The sequence below is a fragment of the Chaetomium strumarium genome (genome assembly GCF_033439665.1).
Source record: "Chaetomium strumarium strain CBS 333.67 chromosome Unknown B0T15scaffold_6, whole genome shotgun sequence".
Lineage (NCBI taxonomy): Eukaryota > Fungi > Ascomycota > Sordariomycetes > Sordariales > Chaetomiaceae > Chaetomium > Chaetomium strumarium.
The window spans coordinates 1,060,862-1,082,168 of record NW_026944434.1 but is presented as its reverse complement, the minus strand read 5'-3'; the positions used below and the strand labels follow the sequence as shown (position 1 = coordinate 1,082,168).

At 55.9% G+C, this 21,307-nt stretch overlaps 6 protein-coding genes across 6 annotated transcripts; 4 read left to right on the top strand and 2 right to left on the bottom strand.

Annotated features, from left to right (window-relative positions):
- Nucleotides 1-10: 10 nt before the first annotated feature.
- B0T15DRAFT_539266 (Malate/L-lactate dehydrogenase) lies at nt 11-1,903 on the bottom strand. The gene is made up of 2 exons (XM_062869724.1): nt 1,364-1,903; nt 11-1,267 (listed from the first exon to the last, which is right to left on the bottom strand). Exons 1-2 carry the CDS (start codon nt 1,616-1,618, stop codon nt 452-454), a joined length of 1,071 nt encoding a protein of 356 aa, XP_062718907.1. The 5' UTR covers nt 1,619-1,903; the 3' UTR covers nt 11-451.
- A 571-nt stretch (nt 1,904-2,474) lies between these two features.
- B0T15DRAFT_401425 (general substrate transporter) lies at nt 2,475-4,244 on the top strand (the record flags this gene model as incomplete). The annotated part of the gene is made up of 2 exons (XM_062865108.1): nt 2,475-2,752; nt 2,843-4,244. The coding sequence occupies 2 exons, from the start codon at nt 2,475-2,477 to the stop codon at nt 4,242-4,244; spliced, it is 1,680 nt and encodes a 559-aa protein (XP_062718906.1).
- A 2,333-nt stretch (nt 4,245-6,577) lies between these two features.
- Nucleotides 6,578-8,161, top strand: B0T15DRAFT_539256 (concanavalin A-like lectin/glucanase domain-containing protein). Its single transcript, XM_062869723.1, has 4 exons — nt 6,578-7,146; nt 7,224-7,282; nt 7,371-7,431; nt 7,572-8,161. Exons 1-4 carry the CDS (start codon nt 6,713-6,715, stop codon nt 7,849-7,851), a joined length of 834 nt encoding a protein of 277 aa, XP_062718905.1. The 5' UTR covers nt 6,578-6,712; the 3' UTR covers nt 7,852-8,161.
- Nucleotides 8,162-9,168: 1,007 nt separating this feature from the next.
- Nucleotides 9,169-10,670, bottom strand: B0T15DRAFT_400938 (uncharacterized protein; the record flags this gene model as incomplete). Its single annotated transcript, XM_062865083.1, has 2 exons — nt 9,169-10,306; nt 10,369-10,670. 2 exons carry the CDS (start codon nt 10,668-10,670, stop codon nt 9,169-9,171), a joined length of 1,440 nt encoding a protein of 479 aa, XP_062718904.1.
- Nucleotides 10,671-15,304: 4,634 nt separating this feature from the next.
- On the top strand, nt 15,305-16,438 carry B0T15DRAFT_539243 (uncharacterized protein). The gene has a single exon (XM_062869722.1). The coding sequence runs from the start codon at nt 15,557-15,559 to the stop codon at nt 16,088-16,090; it is 534 nt and encodes a 177-aa protein (XP_062718903.1). The 5' UTR covers nt 15,305-15,556; the 3' UTR covers nt 16,091-16,438.
- Nucleotides 16,439-19,249: 2,811 nt separating this feature from the next.
- Nucleotides 19,250-21,145, top strand: B0T15DRAFT_402717 (general substrate transporter; the record flags this gene model as incomplete). Its single annotated transcript, XM_062865175.1, has 5 exons — nt 19,250-19,298; nt 19,398-19,800; nt 19,870-20,238; nt 20,305-20,519; nt 20,592-21,145. 5 exons carry the CDS (start codon nt 19,250-19,252, stop codon nt 21,143-21,145), a joined length of 1,590 nt encoding a protein of 529 aa, XP_062718902.1.
- Between the last annotated feature and the right edge of the window lie 162 nt (nt 21,146-21,307).

Sequence of the window (21,307 nt, the reverse complement as noted above, 5' to 3'; positions counted from 1 at the left end):
CTCCATCTCCGTCCCATCTACGGATACGAAGTTAGTAGCAACACTGGACGCACATCGATTTGCTGTCTACCTACTCTGTACTTCATACAATCTCATCTGTTTTTGTCAGAGCTGCAGTCCTTGTTTGTATAAAGTGCATCCATTCAGTTCGGCTGGACACCCAGCTAAGCGACCGGAAATTCGCTCAATACTCATGTATCTGTGCTGACTTGTCCTACGAAACCGACCATGCCCTAAGAAGAGTCCAAGACGAATGCTGCGGATGATGCGTGCACCCGGACTTGGCTTCAAGTTAGCTTGTCCTCCTCCGAAAGCTTGTTGCGCGGGGGATCCCGGTGCCAAGCACGCCGACTTCAACGACGAACGGCAGGATTTGAGTTGTCCGTACTAGACTGCGTTTCTCAGACGCGTTGACTCTTGAAAGTTGAAGATGATATTTAGTCAAAGGTAATCAGACAAGCTGTCGGATCTTCGCGACTCCCAATCTCTTGGCTTCTGCATTAAGAGCGTCGACCTCGGCCTGGACTAAAGGAATGCCTTCCTTCAGCCTCCGCTGCTCATTCAGCTGCTCAATTTCCCCGGGAAAGTAGATCCTGTCTACACCCTCCATCTTGTCCGACGCAACGACACGCTGGTATAGAACGTCCATCCGACTCTTGAACTCCTCCAAGCTCATGAAGAGATCCGGCTTCAGGGCCACGATGAAGTGACCAACGTCACCTGGCCCGGACATGTCGTAGGGGCCTACGACGCGACCAGCAAAGGCTGAGCCAGACAGCACACCGGAGAACACATCCATCATGATGGCCAGCGCGGAACCCTTGGGGCCGCCCATGGGCAGCATGACGCCCTTGAGTGCCTTCTCCGGGTCGTCGGTCGGTTTTCCGTCCTCATCCAACGCCCAGCCTTCCGGGATCTTCTCGCCTCGCCTCAGGGCCTTGTATATCTTGCCCCGTGCCGCCACAGAAGGCGCCATATCCAGGATGAAGGGAACCGAGTTCTCGCCGCCGGGCGCGCCACACGCTATGGGCGAGACACCCATCAGCTGGGACTTGCCGCCCCAGACAGGCAGGGCGGGGGATGAGTTTGTGAAGACGAGGCTCATCATGCCGGCGTCTACGGCCTGGCGCACGATCCAGGCCGACATGCCGAAATGGTTGCTGTGTTTGACGCTGACCATGCCGATGCCGAAGCTCTGGGCCATGGAGATGGCTGTCTCCATGGCGAGGTGGGCGGCGGGGAAGCCGAAGCCATTGTTGCCGTCGACCTGCAAAAGGCGGCGCGGATGTAAGCTTTATTGCACAATTTCAAGCTACATATGTTGAAACAGGCAGAGCATCTGTTCTATCCGGGAGCGACTGACCTGTGCTACTACAGGTGTAACCTGTGTGAGGGTTGGCTCGGCCTTGGGGTCCAGAACCCCGTTTCGGACCCGCGCGAGGTAGGACGGGATGCGATTGATCCCGTGGCTTTCGACCCCGCGGAGGTCTGCCTGCACCAGTCCTCGGGCCACGATTTCGGCATTTTTGCTGCTCACTCCGGATGCCTCGAGAACGGCGACAGCAAACGCCTTGGCGTCGTGGTGTGTTACTAATACTTCAGATCTTTCGTCAGCCATCTTGGGTCTTCAGTTCCGCATCTTCTTGACCGACGCCGTGTTAGGTTGTGCTCCGCCGGGAGGGGAGCGCATCATGCATGAGGGGAATCTGCTCGTTGTTATGTATGGAGAAGCCGATCAGATCCCCCTATGGAGTCCGGGGTAAGGACAATGTGGGGGTATTTGACTGGAGTCATCGGACAGACTTGCCATTCTCGACTCTCGAGCCATTCTGCTTCAATAATGTTGATTTTTCTTGCATCCTACGTACAGTAGTGTATCGGCTTAACTGCGCCCGAGGAACACCGTTTGTCAGAGCACTCCATTGCCTCATTGGACGCAATCTTGTCTCCTACCAGCAGCGTCGGATTTTCTGTTGAAGCACCTTCCCGAAAGGGTAGTGATCACTGCACCGTTACCCAGCATCAATGATCCGACTACTAACAACTGCGCAGGTGACCTCCAGACAGTTAGAAATGCCGGTTTGGTTGTGTGAAGACTTGGAGAGGGTGGCGTCCCGGTACCTAGCCCGGCAATGTCCAGCCACCCTAATGCATGGGCGAGTTCAGTCCAGTGAGAGAAAGCTGACTTCTTATACCAGGTAAGGTGATCCCAAGCGTGTATCAGTAGCTCGCTCACCTGCCCTCATGAGACAAGCAAGCTCTCTGCCTGCACCTAAAATCAAGCCAGTTGCCTTCTGTTCATTCCATCTTACATTTATTTATCCTATTCCGTCCTCTGCAACCCGCCCACGGCTTCCCATTGTTTCCAGAGTATGTCGGTGCCACTGCTATTAGTAGTATCTTACTGCTAGTGGTAGAAAGACTATCATTGCCGTGCCGTGCCTCTGCTCCATCAGCGGCGACAGGTCAGCAAGATGGCGGGCGGGGTCAAGAAGCCAATCAACATCTTCAAGCTCGGGAACACGGGCGAGCCGAAGGAGATCTTCAACTGGAGACTCTGGTTTGCCGCTCTATCCTTCTCCCTGTTGGGCGCCGCCCGCGGTATCGACGAGGGCCTCATCAGCGGGGCGTTCAACAGCAAACACTTCCAGAATAGCATCCACTACAGCTCGTACTCGACGGTCGAGCAGGCCAACATCAAGGCAAATGTGTCGGCCATGGTGCAGATTGGCTCTGTGGGCGGGGCTCTGATGTAAGCCCTGCTCTTGCGTCCAATGTTCCGGTGTTCTGCTTGCGAATGACTCTAAAACTACTAGAATTTATCTAACCAACCTCGTGACAGTGCGTTCCTGCTTTGCGATAGAATCGGGCGCATATGGGCGACCCGCCAACTCTGCGTTCTGTGGATTGTTGGCATCGCCATCTTCCTGGTGTCCAACGGCAACCTCGGCGCCATCTACGCGGGCAGATTCATTGCCGGCCTCGGCGTGGGCCAGACACCCGTTGTGGGACCGGTCTACATTGCAGAGATCTCGCCGGCCAGCATCCGGGGCCTGTGCACGTGTATCTTCACCGGCTTCGTCTATCTCGGCATCGTACTGGCCTACTTCACGAATTATGGCTGCCAGGTCAACATGGGCGAGACCACGGCGACTCGGTGGCAGGTGCCGACCAGCCTGCACATCATCTTCGCCGGCCTGATCTTTATCCTCACCTTCTTCCAGTACGAGTCGCCGCGGTACCTGATCATGAAGGGCAAGCACGAACAGGCGCTCAAGACCATGTCCGGCCTGCGGCGGCTGCCGCCGGACCACGAGTACGTCGTGGGCGAGATCAACGCCATCACGGCCGCCCACCGCGAGGAAGTCGAGATGGAGAACACCGGCTGGCTCAGCATCATCCGGGAGATCTGCACCAGCCCTAGCAACGTGTACCGCGTCTCGCTGACCATCATGGCGCAGATCCTCTCGCAATGGTCGGGCGCCGGGTCCATCACGCTCTACGCGCCGGATCTGTTCCACCTGCTCGGCATCTCCGACACCAACACCAACCTGCTCGTGACCGCCATCTTCGGCATCGTCAAGCTCGTCGCGGCCATCGTCTGCGCCCTCTTCCTGGTCGACGTCATCGGCCGCAAGCGCGCGCTGCTGCTCGGCATCACCTTCCAGGCCGTGTCGATGATCTACGTCGCGGGCTTCCTGACGGCAGTGCCGGAGCTGGAAAACCACAAGACCGACCCGCACGTCATGACGGGCGCCCAGCTGGCGGCGTCCAAGGGCGCCGTAGCCATGATCTACATCTCCGGCTTCGGCTGGGCGCTCGGGTGGAACAGCATGCAGTACCTCCTCACGGCCGAGCTGTTCCCCCTGCGGATCCGGGCCTTTTGCACGTCCCTGGCCATGACGTTCCACTTTGCGAACCAGTACGGCAACTCGAGAGCCGTGCCGAACCTGCTGCTGCCTGTTGCCGACGGCGGCATCTCCCCGCTGGGCACCTTCTGGTTCTTCGCGGCCGTGACGATCTTGGGTGGCCTGTGGGTGTGGTTCGTCGTGCCGGAGACTGCGGGGAGGAGCTTGGAAAGCATGGATCGTCTGTTCAGTCTGCCTTGGTATAAGATCGGCAGGTATGCCAACCGCTTCGTTGAGGCCGAGGACGAGAGACGGGCGGCAAGCGACGAAAAGGCGCAGGGGCTGTCGGAGGAAGTTGAGGCGGCAGTACCGAACATTGGAATTGCTGATGGTTAGGGTGTGATGAGTTGAAGGGTTAATAAGTGAGCTTTATTACTAGTAGTTACTACTAGTAGTAGCTAACAGTTGGGTGATCAAAGCTGCCCCAAAATACGTCAGGATGACTTTTACCTTGCTTCACTGAGCTGTGTGTACGCCACTCAGTAGCCGTCGGCGTCAGGGCTACCTAGTACGAATTCACTTCTGATGATTCTGAATGCCTGCTAGTACGGATCCAACTAGACACCTCAACAGCCGTATTCCTCAGCCCGGAGAGGTACGGAGGCGTTTGATGACAGAACCACCAACGATTCAGATACAAGAGCACGTCTATCGGCCAATGAACGAGTGGGCCTCTAGTCTCTCTGTAGTGACTAGTATGGACGGGGAATAAGAACTAACCAAGGTTATCTACTGTAGGTATTGTACCCATGCTCTTTTTCAGACCAGTCAGTTGAGGAGTCCTTCGTAGTATTTCCATGTCTTTCGATATATACCATTTAAGTCAACCATCAGTCTATTCTACCACTCGTGGTCCGGCTGGGCTCCGCACAAGTTGACTGACCATGGCGCGGGCTGGGCCTAATATTGGGATCCGAATGCTACCTTAACCCGGGGATGCCACATTGGCTCGTGGCATTGACTGTCGCCTGTGTCCAGCTGACACTTCAGGCGTCCAGTCTACCTGGAATGGAAGCAGCTGGTTCCGGAGAGGGTTCCGCTGGGGGCAGGCGGGCGTCATGGCCCGCCATTGGCTGCCTGCGGCGTAGCTGAACCTGGGAGAGAGGTTGCATTCTGGGCCTTGCAGCTGAGGCGCAAACACCACCACACCTGATAATCCCTACACTACCTGTAGTCAACCCTCGAGGCGAGCCGGCATATGCAATGCACCCCGGAAGAATTATTGGCGAGGCAGATCTTCCAGGTTTCTATCCTGGCACCCGCGTGCTGAAGGACAGCAAGCTCAGGCACCGGGATCCACGCATCTTCTCCCCCCCCCCCCTTTTTCGGCCCTGCCTTTCGCGTAATTCATCGCATCACGCATCTTGCGTGCTTGTAAGTTGTAGGCGCGTACCTTTTATTCTCTCACTGGAACCCCAAAATGTCCGCCGACTTTGCGCCTAAAGGACGCCGCATTGCCCGTGGCATCGACAAAACAAGGTAGTCGCGACGCATGCTGCCAATAGTTCGCGAGAATGGTGGCATAGCAGCGGTCTAATGCAACCTCTCCGGCACTGCCGTCAACCCGTCACACCCCACGCTGCAGTGTGGTATCCGCGACGTCAACCCGCCATGCTACCAAGACTACCTAACTGACTACCACCCCAGAGCACCCGACCTACTACCGATTCAGGTGGGCAGGCCATTAATCACTCCGCCAGACCGGGTCCTAATGTAAGGTGGTCGGATATCCTCGCCCCAAGGCGACGCTGCGCTAATACGGGAATAGCAATGGCAAGACCAAGTGGGCTCACGCGCCGCACTCGTGCCTGGCACTTCGCCACGACTATTGCCCGGCCCGAGGCGTCATAGTGGTGTTCTTATGTACAGTACTTCATATCGGACTGTCCGGCTGACAGGGAACGATGCGGCGTAGTATGCCCACACCTCGACCTTGCCGTTGGTGCCTGCATCAAGCCAGCTTGCTACCTGTTACAAAGCACGAACAAGGGGATCAAAGCGTTCGGCGATCTCCTGAACATATCGACCTGGAGGGGTCAAGTTGATGTCGCCTGGGGTATGCCGTTCGACCTGGCCTTAGTGCTGCCTGACATGGGAAGCTGATGCGGAACCACAAGCAAGGCCGTAGAGACTGTCCGGGGGATGTACAGACCTGGAAGCTGAGATACGAAGAGACGCCATGGCAGTGCTAGTGGTACGCGCCCTCCCATTCCCGATTCCCACCCCTTACTTCTTGCTCACCAGATTGAGTCAGAGGCTAACCTGCGCCTCGAGCACACGTCCCGTATCCGACCCCGAGGCCCAGTCAGAGAGAAGGACGTCGACGATCTCGGTTCATGTGGGGGAACACAGAAAGCTTTCTGGGCAGTGGCTCAGGACAAGACATCTGGAATGGGCAAAGTCATCCCAAGATACCGCTCCTTCCCTGATGTTGCCCGCCGGTGACCATTTTCCGGTGTAGCCACCCCGCGGGCGCCTTGGCCGGTGAGCCTCGGGCGTCTCCTCTCCAAGCGGAATGGTTGTGCTTCACGAGGACAAGGACCCATCTTGAGTAACCCTACCACGGCTAGAGCGGGGATGAGCATGGTAAGGTAGGTTGGGGGCAAGGGACTTAAGAAGTATAGATATGTCCAGGCACTCCGGTCAAGAGGTTTGATTCGAAGCCTACATCTTGGTCTACACAGCAATAACCTTCCCGTCTCACTCCTCGCCAAATACACCTCAAGTGCTTGGACACACTCACGCACATACTACCTCGTAGATTCAACTCCCCTGCCCCCCTGATCCATCTCTGCCCTCTCGCCATGCGTTTCACCCTTGCGGCACTGCTCGGCTCGGCCCTTGTGGCCCGTCAGGCCCTGGCAGAACTCACCTTTACCGTAGCAGCCACCAAGGACGGCGTCCCAATTCCCCAGTCCGAGATCAAGCTCGAGCCCATGGAGTTCGGCACCGGCCGCGTGGGACACGCGACCCCGGCGCAAGGCCACCGCAGGTTCCGGAGAGCCAACGCTGCTGCCACGAGCGCCAACTGGTGCGGCGCTGTAAATACTGCATCCTCGAGTAACCAGATCAAGGTTGTCCATGCCAGCTTCCAGCATCCCAGTTGCTCCACGCGCACGGGGGCGACGTATCCCCAGGCGGCCGCCGCCTGGGCTGGCATCGACGGAGACAGCCACACGTCTGCCCTGTTGCAGGCGGGGACAGTCTGCAAGATCGACAACTCCACCGGCATCGTGAGGTGAGATTTTGAATCCGCGAGCCTTACCGTCATCGGGCAAGCAGAACACCAGAGACTAACCTCTCGGGCTGGCGTAGGCATGAGGCATGGTGGCAATGGGTCCCCGAGGCCGCCAACACAGTCACCTCCTTGCCAGGTCAGCCTCCTCCCTATCATGGTTACACTAGTAGCCCATACAGATCGAATCATTCATTACTTACTAACGATGTCTCCCCAAATGACAGTGGCACCACATGACTACATCGAAATCACAATCAACACAAACTCGACCACAGCAGCAGAGATGTTTGTTTTCTCCCGCCCCCAAATGTCCCGCTTTCAGACCTGCTTTTGTCTTTCCCCCAACGACCTTCACCGTATATTTATTAAATTTATAAAATAACGATGCTAACAATCAAACCAACCCCCTCTTCTGCATAATACAGCACCCTGACCAACGTCTCCAAGGGCTACACCTACACGGTCAGCATCCGCGACGGGCCCGCCCTGGCGCGGGTCGACGCCGACTGGGTGGTCGAGCGGCCCTACTACGGCGCCACGCTGGCCGGCTTCCCGACCTTCACCGACGTGTGGTTCGACGAGGCCTACGCGACACGCGTCAGCGGCGCCAACCTTGGCGTGCTCGGGTCGAAGCAGTACCAGATACCGAATCTCTGCGCGTCGATCGAGGATGGTGATGCGGCGCAGGTTTCTTGGTCGCTTTGAATTAACTAGAAGAACTAGGTGCCCAGAGTGGGGGGATGGTGGACAGAGGAGGAACTGTCTGGGCGACAAAACAGGGTCGTTGTATAATAAGGGTTTGTACGGTAGTCGTTTTCTCTGTTTTCTAGGCCGATCTCCGCGTTGTCATGGTAACTCTTAGGCCTGAATGGTTGAGCTAGAGGTTTCAGTTTGTATTATCCGCTCTGGAAGTGATGTATTCGGGAGCAATCAGTTATAGGTTTGCCAGGAGTTCTTTCATAGGTATGGTCATAAGGATTTGGCTGGTAATAACAACATAGTATCAACTTGTTTTCGTATTGAATAAGAATAAGGGTATCATTAATCATGTCGTTGCCAGTGTGCTATTCAACCGCAACGAAACAATGTCCTGCGCATGAAGCATATAACCACCGGTTTGAAATGCAAAAAGGGGATGAGGGGAGTTGCAGACTCGCGTTAACGCCGGCCGAAGGTCGGATGGGCCGAATCGAAAAGAGGAGAGGGGATTGTGTTGACAGGTGGAGAGGAGTGTCGCTACAAGCATCCATGGTGAGTGGAGAAGACTGTTGAAGTCGAGGAGTTGTCCGCCGAAGCGAGCAAGATCGAGGCAGGAGCTGATGGCCACGACTGCCCTGTGTCTGGAGAAGGCTCGAGTACTGTGGTTGGCTCAGTAAAGCGGCCGGTTGATAATCCGCCTGCTTCTTCCTGCACACCCTGTTGAGAGAAGGAAGGTCAGTATCTATGTACAGTCGTCTCCCGGCCGCTAGATGGCGCAGTGGCTTGGGAAGGGCCTTACAATCACACTACATGTCATGCTCCGTGTTAGTCCCAACCTCCGATACCGAGCTCAGATCATGGACGTACCGCAACCATGTTCGAGCCTTCATTGTGTATCAGGCAGTATCCACCCCCGCATCTTTGGCACATTCGCTGTGTGAAGTCGATGCACTCTTGGCACTGGTGATTAATGAGCGTCAGTCTTCTGATGCTGAGGATTCCTTGCCATAGTTGTGCCCAGGTTAAGCTTACATTCATACCACATTCCCAGCAGCTTTTAGACACGTGGGACTAGAAGTAGTGATCAGGTAAGTATCTCTGCTGGGAAAAAGCACTTGCCATCCACTCCTCAAGACCAACGCTGGGAATCGCACGGGCAGCAAGAACGCACGCCCAAGGGACATGGACCTTTTGAAGAGCTCCCGCCAGAAGGAGAGCTGCAAGCATCACAGCTCGCTCGACGGGATGCATCGGGATCTCAACGCTGCTGGACGGGAGCATGCCACACAGGCATTCACCCCATCGACCAGAGGCAGAACGCCGTCAATCCTGCTGAGCCGAGCAATTCACGTCTGTACATATCCCATCTCTGACCCTGCACGCTGAATATGCGTTTCCGTTCTCGCTCACCTCGCCGGCATCGGGAAGGGGGTTGCTTACAGAATTCGACCCCGGTGACCCTGCGTATCCTCCAGGCGACGATGCCCGGGCACCAATGTAACACGACTCACACCACCATCGGTGACATCCAGCACAGTAACGGTCGCGGATACAGTCGAAGCACCGTGGGATGAACCGCGCTTCCGGTTGCTTTTCTATCCGGATGAAGGGGAGTCGTGATCTCAAACTTTGGTCGGCTGGGCACATCGCAACGCGAAGGCTTGCTGAGTGCATTGGCGGAGGAGCAAGTAATGGGAACCGCGCAACATCAGTCATGCAGCTCTCACTCGTCCTCCTCCCGTCAGCACCCAGCTGAGGTGAACTCGCCTCTTCGCCCCAGACCGTCCATCCCTCTGGAGCCGCGCCACAAGAGGTGCAGCCGCCGAGGCTATGCGTCGCAACAGCGAAGTGAGGCACGGCCGGGCCTGGTGGAGAGGCGGCAGCGTCGAGGGCCTCTATGTTGACAGATCCCCAGGCGGGAGAATTGAAGTGCCGTGGTCCAGTACATAGGACGGAGTCAAATGCAATGATGCCAGCACAAGCGACCATTGTCGATGCCCACTCCGGGTTGATACGGTGGGGAAATTGGTTGCCGCGACGTGCGTACCATGCCTCCGGCTCCTGGGCAAGTTCAGCCGTTAACGCCTTTTGGCTCCGGTTGTTCCAGGCCACAGCGACCTTAGCCGGGCTAGTCGGAGACGGACTCCGACTAGCTCCCTGTGATGCCGCTATGGGTGTTGCATCCTTGGGCCCGAAAATATACAGACCCTTTAGACGCGGTGTTCCCTCTGGCCTGGACTCCCGGCAAACATATTGCAGGGCACCTCGAAGCTTCCGCTCATTTAGATGTTTTACGTCGCGGACGGATAAGATGCGAACCGAAAAGGAGGGGTCGATGAGGATGTCATGAACCAGGTCAGCCGTTACCGAAAGGCCGTCCAGTAAGAGAATCTGCACGTCCTTCAGGATATCAATGCGACGGAGGTCGTTGAAGACACCACGCAGAGGACCTGAGTAGAAACTGTCGCAGGGCACAGCATGTCAGCAATGCATTCGGCATATATGGGCCGGAAGATGACCTACTCGTCTTCCGTCAAGTTCTCATCCAGTTGGACGTTGCGCCATGTCTCTCCGCCGCGGTCGACCTCGTCAACATCGAACTGCGCCGTCTTGACGTTGCTGAGCTGCAGGCGGCGGAAAACATTGGGTGTATGGTAAACCAGGAAGCGGAAGGACCGCGAGGTGGCCGCAAGGTTCAAGATATCGTAACACGACAAATATGGCGCTGTTTGGGACAGCACCAGCGAGTTCGAAAGGAGTTGTAGGAGGGCGCAGTGCTGGATCTCGATGGGCAGACCGTGGGGTGACTCGCAAGTCTGGGTCATCGTATATCCTGAGCTCGTGCCGGAGGCAAACTGGAAATTGGATGTGACCTCCTTGCCGCACGCCTTGAGTTGCTAGAAAAGAATCGTGGGCTTTGCCGACCGAAGCCCGGAAGTACCGGGTGGCCAGCGCAATATAATGAATGCACTCGAAGTCGGACCGGGTGGGTCGAGACGGACGAGGGGCCGCAGGGTCGATCAACGAACCAGGGTCTGGTGCTCTAGCGTCAATCAAAGCACCTTACCCAATACCCGTCTCTTCGATATTGTCCTCAACTCCAGTACCTACGTACCTTTGTTATATGTAGGACGATCGACGCCCTAGCAAAGAGCGAAAGATTGATGAATCCTCGCTCTTGGCACGGCGGACGTGCTACCAGCCAGAGCCTGGCAACTAGCCTCTGGATCGCCGGAGCAGCAGGATCCGCGATCTCGGGCACTTTGTTGACACGCTAGCCCACCGTCAGGGACCAGCGCTAACAAGATGGTGTTTAGCCGGTCTTAGCAATGAGCAGCGAAAGCTCCTTTGATCCCCGCTTTTAACTTCATGCTTCATGTAGCAGAGGTTCCTGCTGCATTGCGACACAGTGTGTTACAAAGAGCCGCGAGTCCGATGTGCCAGAAAATTGCGGGGTTGGGCAAAACTGCTGCGCAGCCGCAGACAGAGCAGGCAAGAGCGCGTCGGACACGTGTGTAAACTGTAAAGGGCTTGCAGCTCGGTATCCTTATCTTCAAGCTTATCGCAGCTCGGTCTTCAGTGGATCAGCATTCGCCATTTGTGTACCCCGATTTAACACTGTACGCCAGCTCAGCTCCCGGATTCGCAAGGTCCACGGGTGATATGGATGAGTATGCACCTCCTTTCCCTACATAGGTAGCTACCTTAGGTACTATCTTGAGCCGCTGGAAGAACCGTCAGCAGCAATGGATCTAGCCAATGAGTACAACTATATGCGCACCGTCCGTCTTTCGTTCCCGCTTCCACTGTGCTGGCCCACTACCTTAGCGAGCTTAGGTAGGACAATCCAGCTGTTTCCAGCTTGGTGGGGAACCTTACTAGGCAAGCACTGCAGTTAAGGTGATAGGCCAAGTTGGCCAACGGCAAGGCGACCTCGCTGACGACGCCGCCATTGCTGACTGATCGATATTGCCACCAAAGGCTCGCTTACCTTTGTAATCAGCAAATGCCTCTCATACCTATTTCAGCGCTCCATCCCTTTCATGACAGGCCATCTCCAGGCGCATTACTACACACAACCTTTATCCAAAATCTGAGGATAAGGCAAAAAACAAATCGGTTACAATGGCTGATGAGCCGACACATCTCAACTGGTCAGCGTCGTTCAAGGTCGCCCATCCTTCGCGCACCGCAGGCAAAGGCTTGCGGGGAGACAAGATCCTCCTTCCCCAGTCAGCACTCGAGCAACTGCTTGCTGCATCCACGACAGCCAGCTACGTATCACCTCACACATTCACTTCATTTGAACCCCTCAACCCATACTCGGTTGGCGACACACGGCGATGGGAGAGCTCTCAGTATCGCGAAACTTACCAACAACTACCCCACCCACTGATGTTCCAGCTGGTCAACCAGAACAACGGAAATATCGTGTATGCTGGAATCCGCGAGTTCTCGGCAAGCGAGGGCGAGGTTGCTCTGAGCCCGCAACTTCTCGAGGCTCTGGGCGTGAAGGTGTCGGATATCGAGGATGGCCGGCCCGTTGAGATGGAAGGGGATAGTCTTAATGGCGAGAAAGATGCTGGCCTTGGAGAGGGAGGAATTCAAATCACGGTCAAGGCAAAGCAGCTTCCCAAGGGCACCTATGTGCGCCTACGACCCCTGGAGGCCGGTTACGACCCTGACGACTGGAGACCCCTACTTGAGAGGCAACTGCGAGGGGATTTCACGACACTTACAAAAGACGCCATGTTGTCAGTCCAGGGAGCGAGGGGAGAAGAATTCCGATTTCTGGCAGACAAGTTCCAGCCCGAAGGGGATGGCATTTGCGTGGTGGACACGGACTTGGAGGTCGACATCGAGCCGCTCAATGAGGAGCAGGCGAGGGAAACATTGCGTCAGATTGCGGCCAAGGCGCAACGGGCGCAAGGGAGGGCTTCGGGAAGCTCGGTCGGGCATGCGATAGACATCTGGAAGGATGTTGAGGGCCAAGTCTTGGAAAGTGACTACGTCGACTACGAACTGCCGTCCTGGGATAGGACTCGCGCGATTGCTATCGAGCTATCAATACACGATGACCACGAAATCGACCTGTTCGTGAGTCCGAAAACCAACAGACAACGAGCATTGCCGCGGGACAGCGAGCATGTTTTCGGGGACTTCTCCTCGCCCAAGGATCGTACGAAGCATATTGTAATTCAGCCCACAAACGCCGAGCTTGAGGGTGCCGAGAGTCTCCTGATATCCGTCTATGGTTTTACCATGCCCGGGTCTCGGCCTATACGAGAGAAGCCCTGTCCTTACACACTTCGTGTAAGAATAACTGACGGACAAGGCTCTGCTGCGGCACCTGTCGACCTGGCCGGCACTTCATCGCCCGCAGACGAAGAGCAGTGCAGCAACTGTCTGCAAATGATACCGAAGCGGACCATGGTACTCCATGAGAACTTCTGCCGGAGGAACAACGTTGTCTGTCCGCAATGCAAGTCAGTGTTCCAGAAGAATTCCGATGAATGGGCGAATCATTGGCATTGCACTACACACCCCGAGGCGTATGGCTCTAACCCGCAGAGCAAGGCCAAACATGATTATATTCAACACACCAACCACACCTGCCCCTCTTGCGGCCCATCATCATCTTTCACGTTCCCATCACTGCCCGAACTGGCTCGCCACCGCACCACTGTGTGCCCTGGCAAACTCATCCTCTGCCAGTTCTGCCATCTAGAGGTGCCCCAGGAAGGGAACCCTCTCGACCCATCCTCAGAAGCTGAGACCGTCCTCTCAGGCCTGACCGCTCACGAACGAGCAGACGGAGCACGCACCACGGACTGCCACCTCTGTGGTGCTATCGTACGGTTGAGAGAGATGGCTGCCCATGTGGCCCACCACGAGCTCGACAAGGCTACACGGTCAAAGCCGGCGGTATGTCGGGATGAGCTCTGTGGGCGCACCCTCCACGGCATCGGGCCCCGCGGCCGGATCAACGGCGGAACGAACATGGGTCAGGGACCGGGCAACGATCTGGGCCTTTGCAGCCTGTGCTTTGTGCCGCTGTATGTGAACACACATGATCCCGAGGGCAAGGCACTCCGCAGGCGGATCGAGAGGCGGTATCTCAGCCAGCTGATGACGGGATGCGGAAAGAAGTGGTGTCTTAACGAGTGGTGTAAGACGGGGCGGGCGAACCAAGGGTTGGATAAACTCGGTGCGAGCACTGCTACGGCATTGCCCCTGGTGAAGCCGATGTTGGAGGAGATCGGTGACCATGAGAAGCCGATGCACTTTTGCGTGGATGAGGCTTCGCAGAGGCGGAGGAAGATGGCCGAGATGCTGGCCGCTGAGGGCGTATGGGAGCTTGAGTGGTGCATTGCCGCGTTGGAGGCAGAGAGGGGAAACCTCGAGAAAGCGAGGGCTTGGTTGGGTGACTGGGCGCCTACGAAGGTTGCCATCAGGTAATAAGGTTTGCTATGGTGCTGTTCGTGGACAAGTCTCAGCGCATGCTTACGTCATTCAGCTCTCAATTCTGGTCAACTCGACACGGGAGTATATAGAAGGAAGAAAATAATAGAGTAGTTGAATGAATGATACCCAGCCATGGTAGCCATGGACCAAGCACAAAGCGCATCTTCCGTGAATATCAGCGTGTTCACCCCTTCCGGAGTCTACTTGGCCATATTTGACCCAGGCATTTCAATCATCGACGCCCTTCTACGATGTCCCAAGTCGATACTGGGACTTATGAATAGTCGGCGTTTGGAAGCTACACATCCGCAGGCAGTGTAGTAGGCTTTGCCTGATGTAAACGGCTCATGATGCTTTATGTCTTATAACCCAGCCCCCCCCCCCCCCCCCCCCCCCCCCCACCCCCCCCCCCCCCCCCCCCCCCCCCCCCCCCCCCCCCCCCAACACTCTAGCTCAAAGGCCAGACCTTGCTTAGTGAATGAGGCTTTATATCGAAGGTGTTTGTCAACTGCACGCCACAACAGTGAATAGATGAATTGCCCCGTTTCCCTTGCAGGTCCCAAGCAAGGGATATTGCGGGGGCGGCGGGAGCAGAGAGAGGACTAGAGACTCCGGATAGGTCGTACCATTATGTTCCCGAACTCTGGACAATCTTTAGTGCTGTGGAACTGCAAAGCCAATATTGGCATCTATGGGTCTTTGCCCAGCGTGTTTCACTGCATCTTCACCCGGCTTCGGCTGATCCACGAATTTCGCAGCCAACAGACTCAGCTGAGCGGCGAGTCTTGGGACTTTTCATACTAAAGTCCGGGCAAACCACCGTAGCTGGTAACACTACTCACAGTAAAGGTACTCGCACTGCAAGGATCTCTCACTGCTGAAACGGAATGCTGAAGATTCCGGAATGCGCACGGATCTTGTCAATAAACTCTTTGCTGGGGTCTGCCGTTCCATGTGATGCGCCAAAGCTGTGTCATGATGAAACTCGATCTGGCTTGGCACTCAGCAGCCGGCACCACAAGGGGTTGGCCCGACCAAGAATCTGCACCGTCCGCCCTCTCTTATCATCGTTACCCAATTCACTGTTTTATGCCTCTACTATTCGGACTGTTCCAAATAACGCGAGGTTCAAAGGGACATAGACACGTTGAGAACTCGTCCTGGGTACAGCGCTTCCTCGAACGCTCGAACCGCTGAAAGCAGAAAAGGGCAGCAGCAGGGCGCCCTCGTCTCCAAACAAGCCGCAATGTTCCAGCATTGGATTCTCTCCTTCCTGCTCCTACTTGTCTATGCCCAGCAAATCCATGCCCTCGAAGATCTGCCCGCGGGTGTCGACATCGAAGAAGACACACCGGGCCAAGTCACCATCAACGGCGACCCAACCGGCAACAGCACCCTGGGTTCCGACATCCCCATAACAGCAACCATTTTCTCGGGCGTGCCGGGGCCGTCTACCTGCCGGGGCAACGTCATATTTCAACTCACCCTCCCGCCACCCACGCCCGGTGCAGGCCCAAAACAGGAGCAGTGCTATAACCTGGCCCGGGTAGCCGGATGCGGCAACTTTGTGGCGAGCAAAGAAGCCGGTTGCGAGGCACGCCTGTTCTCGGAGCCCGGGTGCAGAATGTATCTGAACACGGCAGTGTTCATACCCGAACTGAGGGCAGTGGGCGGCATGTGGAGGAGTGTGGGTTTGAGGTGCGGAGTGCCAGCGCCGGACCCCGAGAGTCTGGGGCCGCCACCACTTGCGGGACTAATGAGGAGGCCTGGGAGAAGATAGCAAGGTGCGGTTGGGCGCTCGTTGGTTTTCGGCTAGGCTGTCTAGAGGCCATTCGACCGAAACCCTGCGTGGCTTGGCAGCTGATAAGGGATGCGTCCAAATGGTTTTTGACTCTTTGAGACCTTATGGAACGCCACTTCACTGGCTATAAGAACCTTTCTTATTCTTAGAAATGGATCAGGTATGAGGTGATTGCGGCCGAGCCGGGTTGCCCGAACAAGAAAGTTACCACGCTCCACATCTTTCAAGCCTGGTCAAAGACCTAATAACGGATCAACCCATCCCCGTGTTACTTGTGATTCCAAGTAGCACTGAGAGTTGGCACACAATCTACTAGGTGAATAGCTTGCAGACGCGAATATCGACGCTAGTAACGCCTGCCCTCAGCGGCAGAACGAGGCTATAAGCCCGAAACACACGTGTTGACCGCCCAGCCACCTCGGGGAGTTGGAGCTGCAGTAGAACATAAGTTGAGATGATCAATTGGCAATGGTGATGCCGGCAGAAGTGGCGGACTTGTTAAGCTATTCAACCCCGACCCGGCTGAGCATGCTATATAGCTGTGGCCTGCAGAGGGGCAGCCAGCGTTTCTACAAACATTGGAAAGAGCTGTAGGAAGCGTCTACCTTCCATGCTCCAAAGTACTACTATGTGCCTGAGATATCATTTTCCGTTAACACTCTCGTTCTAGTTATTGACTTGAGCCCGTCTAGGTAGGGATCTGAACTCCTGGACTCGAATGCACGACTCCGCAGCTCAGTGTAAGATTTCTCTCGTGAAGTACTTGTGCTCGACCTGCAAGCGGTATCCGTAATGACACTGCTCATGAAAATGCGCTGTCCCGGCCGACGCGCGGCAATTCAGAGCTCGACGATTTCCCCGTTGTCAGATAACCTGAATCAAATGGGAGTCATGCGCCGCCGCGCGTGTTGTGCAGCCTTGCTTTGGACTTTGGAGACGCCGGCCCAGGGAGCAGCGACTCTTGATACGAATTGGAACTGTGCATCTGGTCTGACGTCAAAGGTCGGGCTGACTAGTATTGTTTGCTCTTCACGTGCAATGCTGTTGGTCAGAATATTGTCCCATGAAGTTCCTATCGTGCCAGGCCTACACGTGTAGACTGTAGAGGTCAAGACGAAAATCCAAGAAATTCCCAAAATGGCATGAGAAGATGTCAGGTGCTCGATTATGTAATACATACTTTGCAGGGCTGCGTTGCCTTGGCCCTTGGCCCTTGGCGCCCCGCAATCGACTGAGCTTAGCATCCCGGCCCGCATCCAAGGCGGGGAAATACGGGCATGTCAAAATTCCAACAAGGACGATCGATCACTGGTTCATCGGCGGCATTCCGGCCACACTCGTCAACGCTTTGCATCTGCTGCCACTACGGAGTCCGCCATTTGCTGTCTGTGATGAGTCGCACCGGACGCCATTGCGAAGAACCACGGCTTGGCTTGTGTTACCTTGAGAAGCAGATTGAGACATGATGGGCTGGTGGCTGTCGCCGTCCTTTCTCGAAGACCGCGGGAAATAACGCTATTTTTGCACATACACGGGCCTTCTCCTCATCTCACTATTGAGAGAGGCAGATGAGGTTCTACAGCAGAGCCGGATCATCACGCAATAGGTCCCTTATGTCTCGGACGCCCCTAAGCCGCATTCAGCGATAGCATCTCTGGCGTATGGGAGCTTCGGCCGGAGTCTTGTTGTTCTATCCGTACAACATAACTTGAAGTTGCGGAATCGCCGAGTCGACAGCTGCAGCTGTATAAACGGCGATCTTGCAGAGTATCGGATGTTTGAGAATGGCGGTCACCGGGTGACCGTCACCCGCCTTCTGGCAACCTCAAGGCACGGCTCGAGCGGGGAACGTCCGCGACTGACCTGTATCTCACGCCTCCCCTCATACATGTGTACGTACAATACATACAATACACTACTCTGGTATGCTTTCAGGAGAAAAGCCGTTATGCAACCAATTCTCGCCGACGGGAACCAAGAACGCCCAGCTGACAGCCCGGGTGAATGTTCTACCGAGCAAAACCGCCAAGGCGATCAAGCACCTGCCCTGATGAGTGGACTTGGCGGGCATTGGGTGGCATTCAGGTTACCGTTGCCTGCCAAAGTGTGGTTCGTATGTATGTAGGTATCCTGGAAGCCAAGACATCAAACAACCGAACAAGGGCCGCCCAACACTTCTCTCGGAATACGGAGAAGTGTCCATCGGGTGATCCTGCAATTAAGAGCTTCGACAATGCACAGTAACCATGACCGAGCTAGCAGCCTTCAAGATCCGGCATCCGATGGTGCAACAGTACCGAGAGGGCTCGACGGACGGCACGGCATCTGCGGACTCCCGTTATTACTAGCTACCTTAGCTACCTTGAGCCCCGTGCGAATAGCTACCATCGGCCGACAACTGCCACTGAACAAAGTTGGGGACTTTTTGGGATTGATACCATGGGCATCCGCACGGGGCAGCATGTGCGTCGCACGTAACCCGGTCCTGGACCTGGCCTCATGCGAAAGAAAGTTCTGAGCAGCCAACTACCAAACGTCTTCGTTTGTTTGCTACGTTTCCTCCGCATGGAATCGGCCCGTGGTTGGCTCAACCGGTGGCCTGGAAACCTGTGTGTCGATCCCCGACGCGTTCGTTGCGGGGTCCCCAGTGCCCCCAGCTCGCCCCAGGTCGATGGTTACTCGCCATGCAACACTCGAGCTGGACAGTGTGACCTCCGGTCGTGCAACCCTACAATACTCCCAAGTTCCACGTCGGGAAGTGATGGCCGGATACCCTTGCCTGTGCAGAATCCTTCTTCCAATCCTCAGGTGAGCAAGGCGCATTGGACATCTCTTGAAGGCGGGATGGCTCGCATTGAGCCGGGACCGAGAGAGATGTCGGACTGTACTGGTGAGCGTGGTGTGGTTTATTATTATATGTATTTCATAAAGCGTTGCATCGCCCCCTTCTGCTTCACTCTCTCCTTGCCTCGTCCGCATATCTCACTCCCTATCTGCCCCGAGACACCAACAACGGTGTCACTTTGTTTTGCAAGCGCAATACTACTTACTGTGCCCTAGTGTTGCCTTGTGTTCTGGTATCACCTGGTTACCTCAAACAGATCGTACGCCGTCGCATCGGCGAACATCTTGCCCACCATGTACCAGGCCAGCAATGTGTATTTCATCTGCGGCTTTGCCGCCATTGGTAAGTCACCTCACAGCGCATCAAGACATTGCATCCAATCCACGACCCCCGCTTCTCCAGGGAGCACATTGATTAACGGCGATGTTACTTCTACTACAGGCGGCGGTCTCTTTGGCTTTGACATCAGTTCGATGTCTGGGGTCCTCGGCACGCAGGCTTACAAGCGTTACTTCGGCAATCCCGTCTCGTACTCCCAGGGCGGCATCACGGCGGCAATGCCCGCGGGCAGTTTGGTCGGCTCGTTGATGTCGTCCTTCCTCGCCGACAAGTATAGCCGAAAGGTGGCACTACAGATTTCGTGCGTTCTGTGGATCATCGGATCCATCTTGATGTGCGCGTCGCAGAATATTGGCATGCTCGTCGTGGGCCGGGTCATTTGCGGGCTGTGTGTCGGTATTGCGTCTTCCATAGTCCCCGTGTATCAATCGGAGCTCGCACCGAAGGAGATCAGAGGGCGCGTGGTTTCTCTGCAGCAGTGGGCCATTACTTGGGGTATTCTGATGTATGTGCCGTCAACAACCCTGTTCCCAGTTCGCTCACCAGAAGAAGCTGACCAACCTCTTCCTCACAGCCAGTACTTCATCCAGTTTGGCGCTGCCGAGGGCATTGACGGCGGATCTAAGGACCCAAACCAGGGGACGGCAGCCTTCCGCATCCCCTGGGGTGTCCAGATGGTCCCAGCCTTCATCCTCCTCATCGGCTTGTTCTTCTTCCCCTATAGCCCGAGATGGCTCGCTTCCAAGGACCGGTGGGAGGAGGCGCTCCAGGTGCTTGCCCACGTCCACGGCAAAGGGGATGTGAACCACCCTAAGGTGCTTGCCGAGTACCAAGAAATTGAGGAGGCGTTGCGGTTCGAGCGGGAGCAAGCTACCTCCTCGTTCAAGACGCTTATTGCGCCGAGGATGTTCAAGCGCGTGCTTCTTGGAATGAGTATTCAGATGTGAGTCCGAGCCGTGCTCAGCATGTCGGAGGAAGGGGACACTAAACTCACTCGGGCTCTCAACAGGTGGTCGCAACTGTGCGGGATGAACGTGATGATGTACTACATCGTCTACATCATGGAGGGTGCCCATGTCGCTTCACCCCTTGCCACCGCCTCGATTCAGTATGTGATCAATGTCGTCCTAACGCTTCCCGCCATCCTCTTCCTCGACAAATGGGGCCGCCGTCCGTCCTTGATTCTGGGTTCGTTCGGCATGATGAGTTGGCTCTTCACGTCTGGTAAGCCGCAATGCAATGCCCTAGTCCCGTCGCGCTCGCCCCCTTCCCTCTCTAACAGGGCTCCTTTTCCAGGTGCGCTCCAGCAGTACTACGGCCAGCCCAACACAGACCTTACTCGCACCCCCGAAAACAGCGACATCACCTGGATCGTGCTCAACAATCGCCCCGTCTCCAACGGCATCATTGCTTGCTCTTACCTCTTCGTCGCCACTTTCGCCACAACCTGGGGTCCAGTCTCCTGGACATATCCCGCAGAGATCTATCCTAGCAAACTCCGTGCCAAGGCAGTTTCGCTGTCGACGGCCGCCAACTGGTTCTGGAACATGGTGCTGGCCTTCGCCGTGCCCCCCCTGCTGTGGAATATCTCGTACAAGATGTACTACATCTTTGGCGCATTCAACGCGGCCGCCTTCATTCACATGACCCTGTTTGCGCCCGAGACCAAGGGGTACACGCTCGAGGAGATGGATGACGTGTTCGATTCGGGATTGCCCGCGTGGAAGAAGCATCAGAAGCGGAGTAGGCTGGAGGAGTTGCAGAGGGAGATTGAGGCCGGCAACCTGAAGGTGAGTTTGATGCCATTGGAGCCAGGGTTGGGGGTTGAAGTTTGTGGGTGTGACGGCTAGCTAACTGCGTCGACTACCTAGGTGTCTGTTCCCAGGAGTGGCCAACAAGTGACGACTACAAGTGGAACTACTGCCCCTGCAGCGGTGGAATCCGAGAAGAGCCAGGCGGTACACAGCGCCTAAGCCAACGGCTCCGACGTCAACAATCGCAACCTGAGGCTC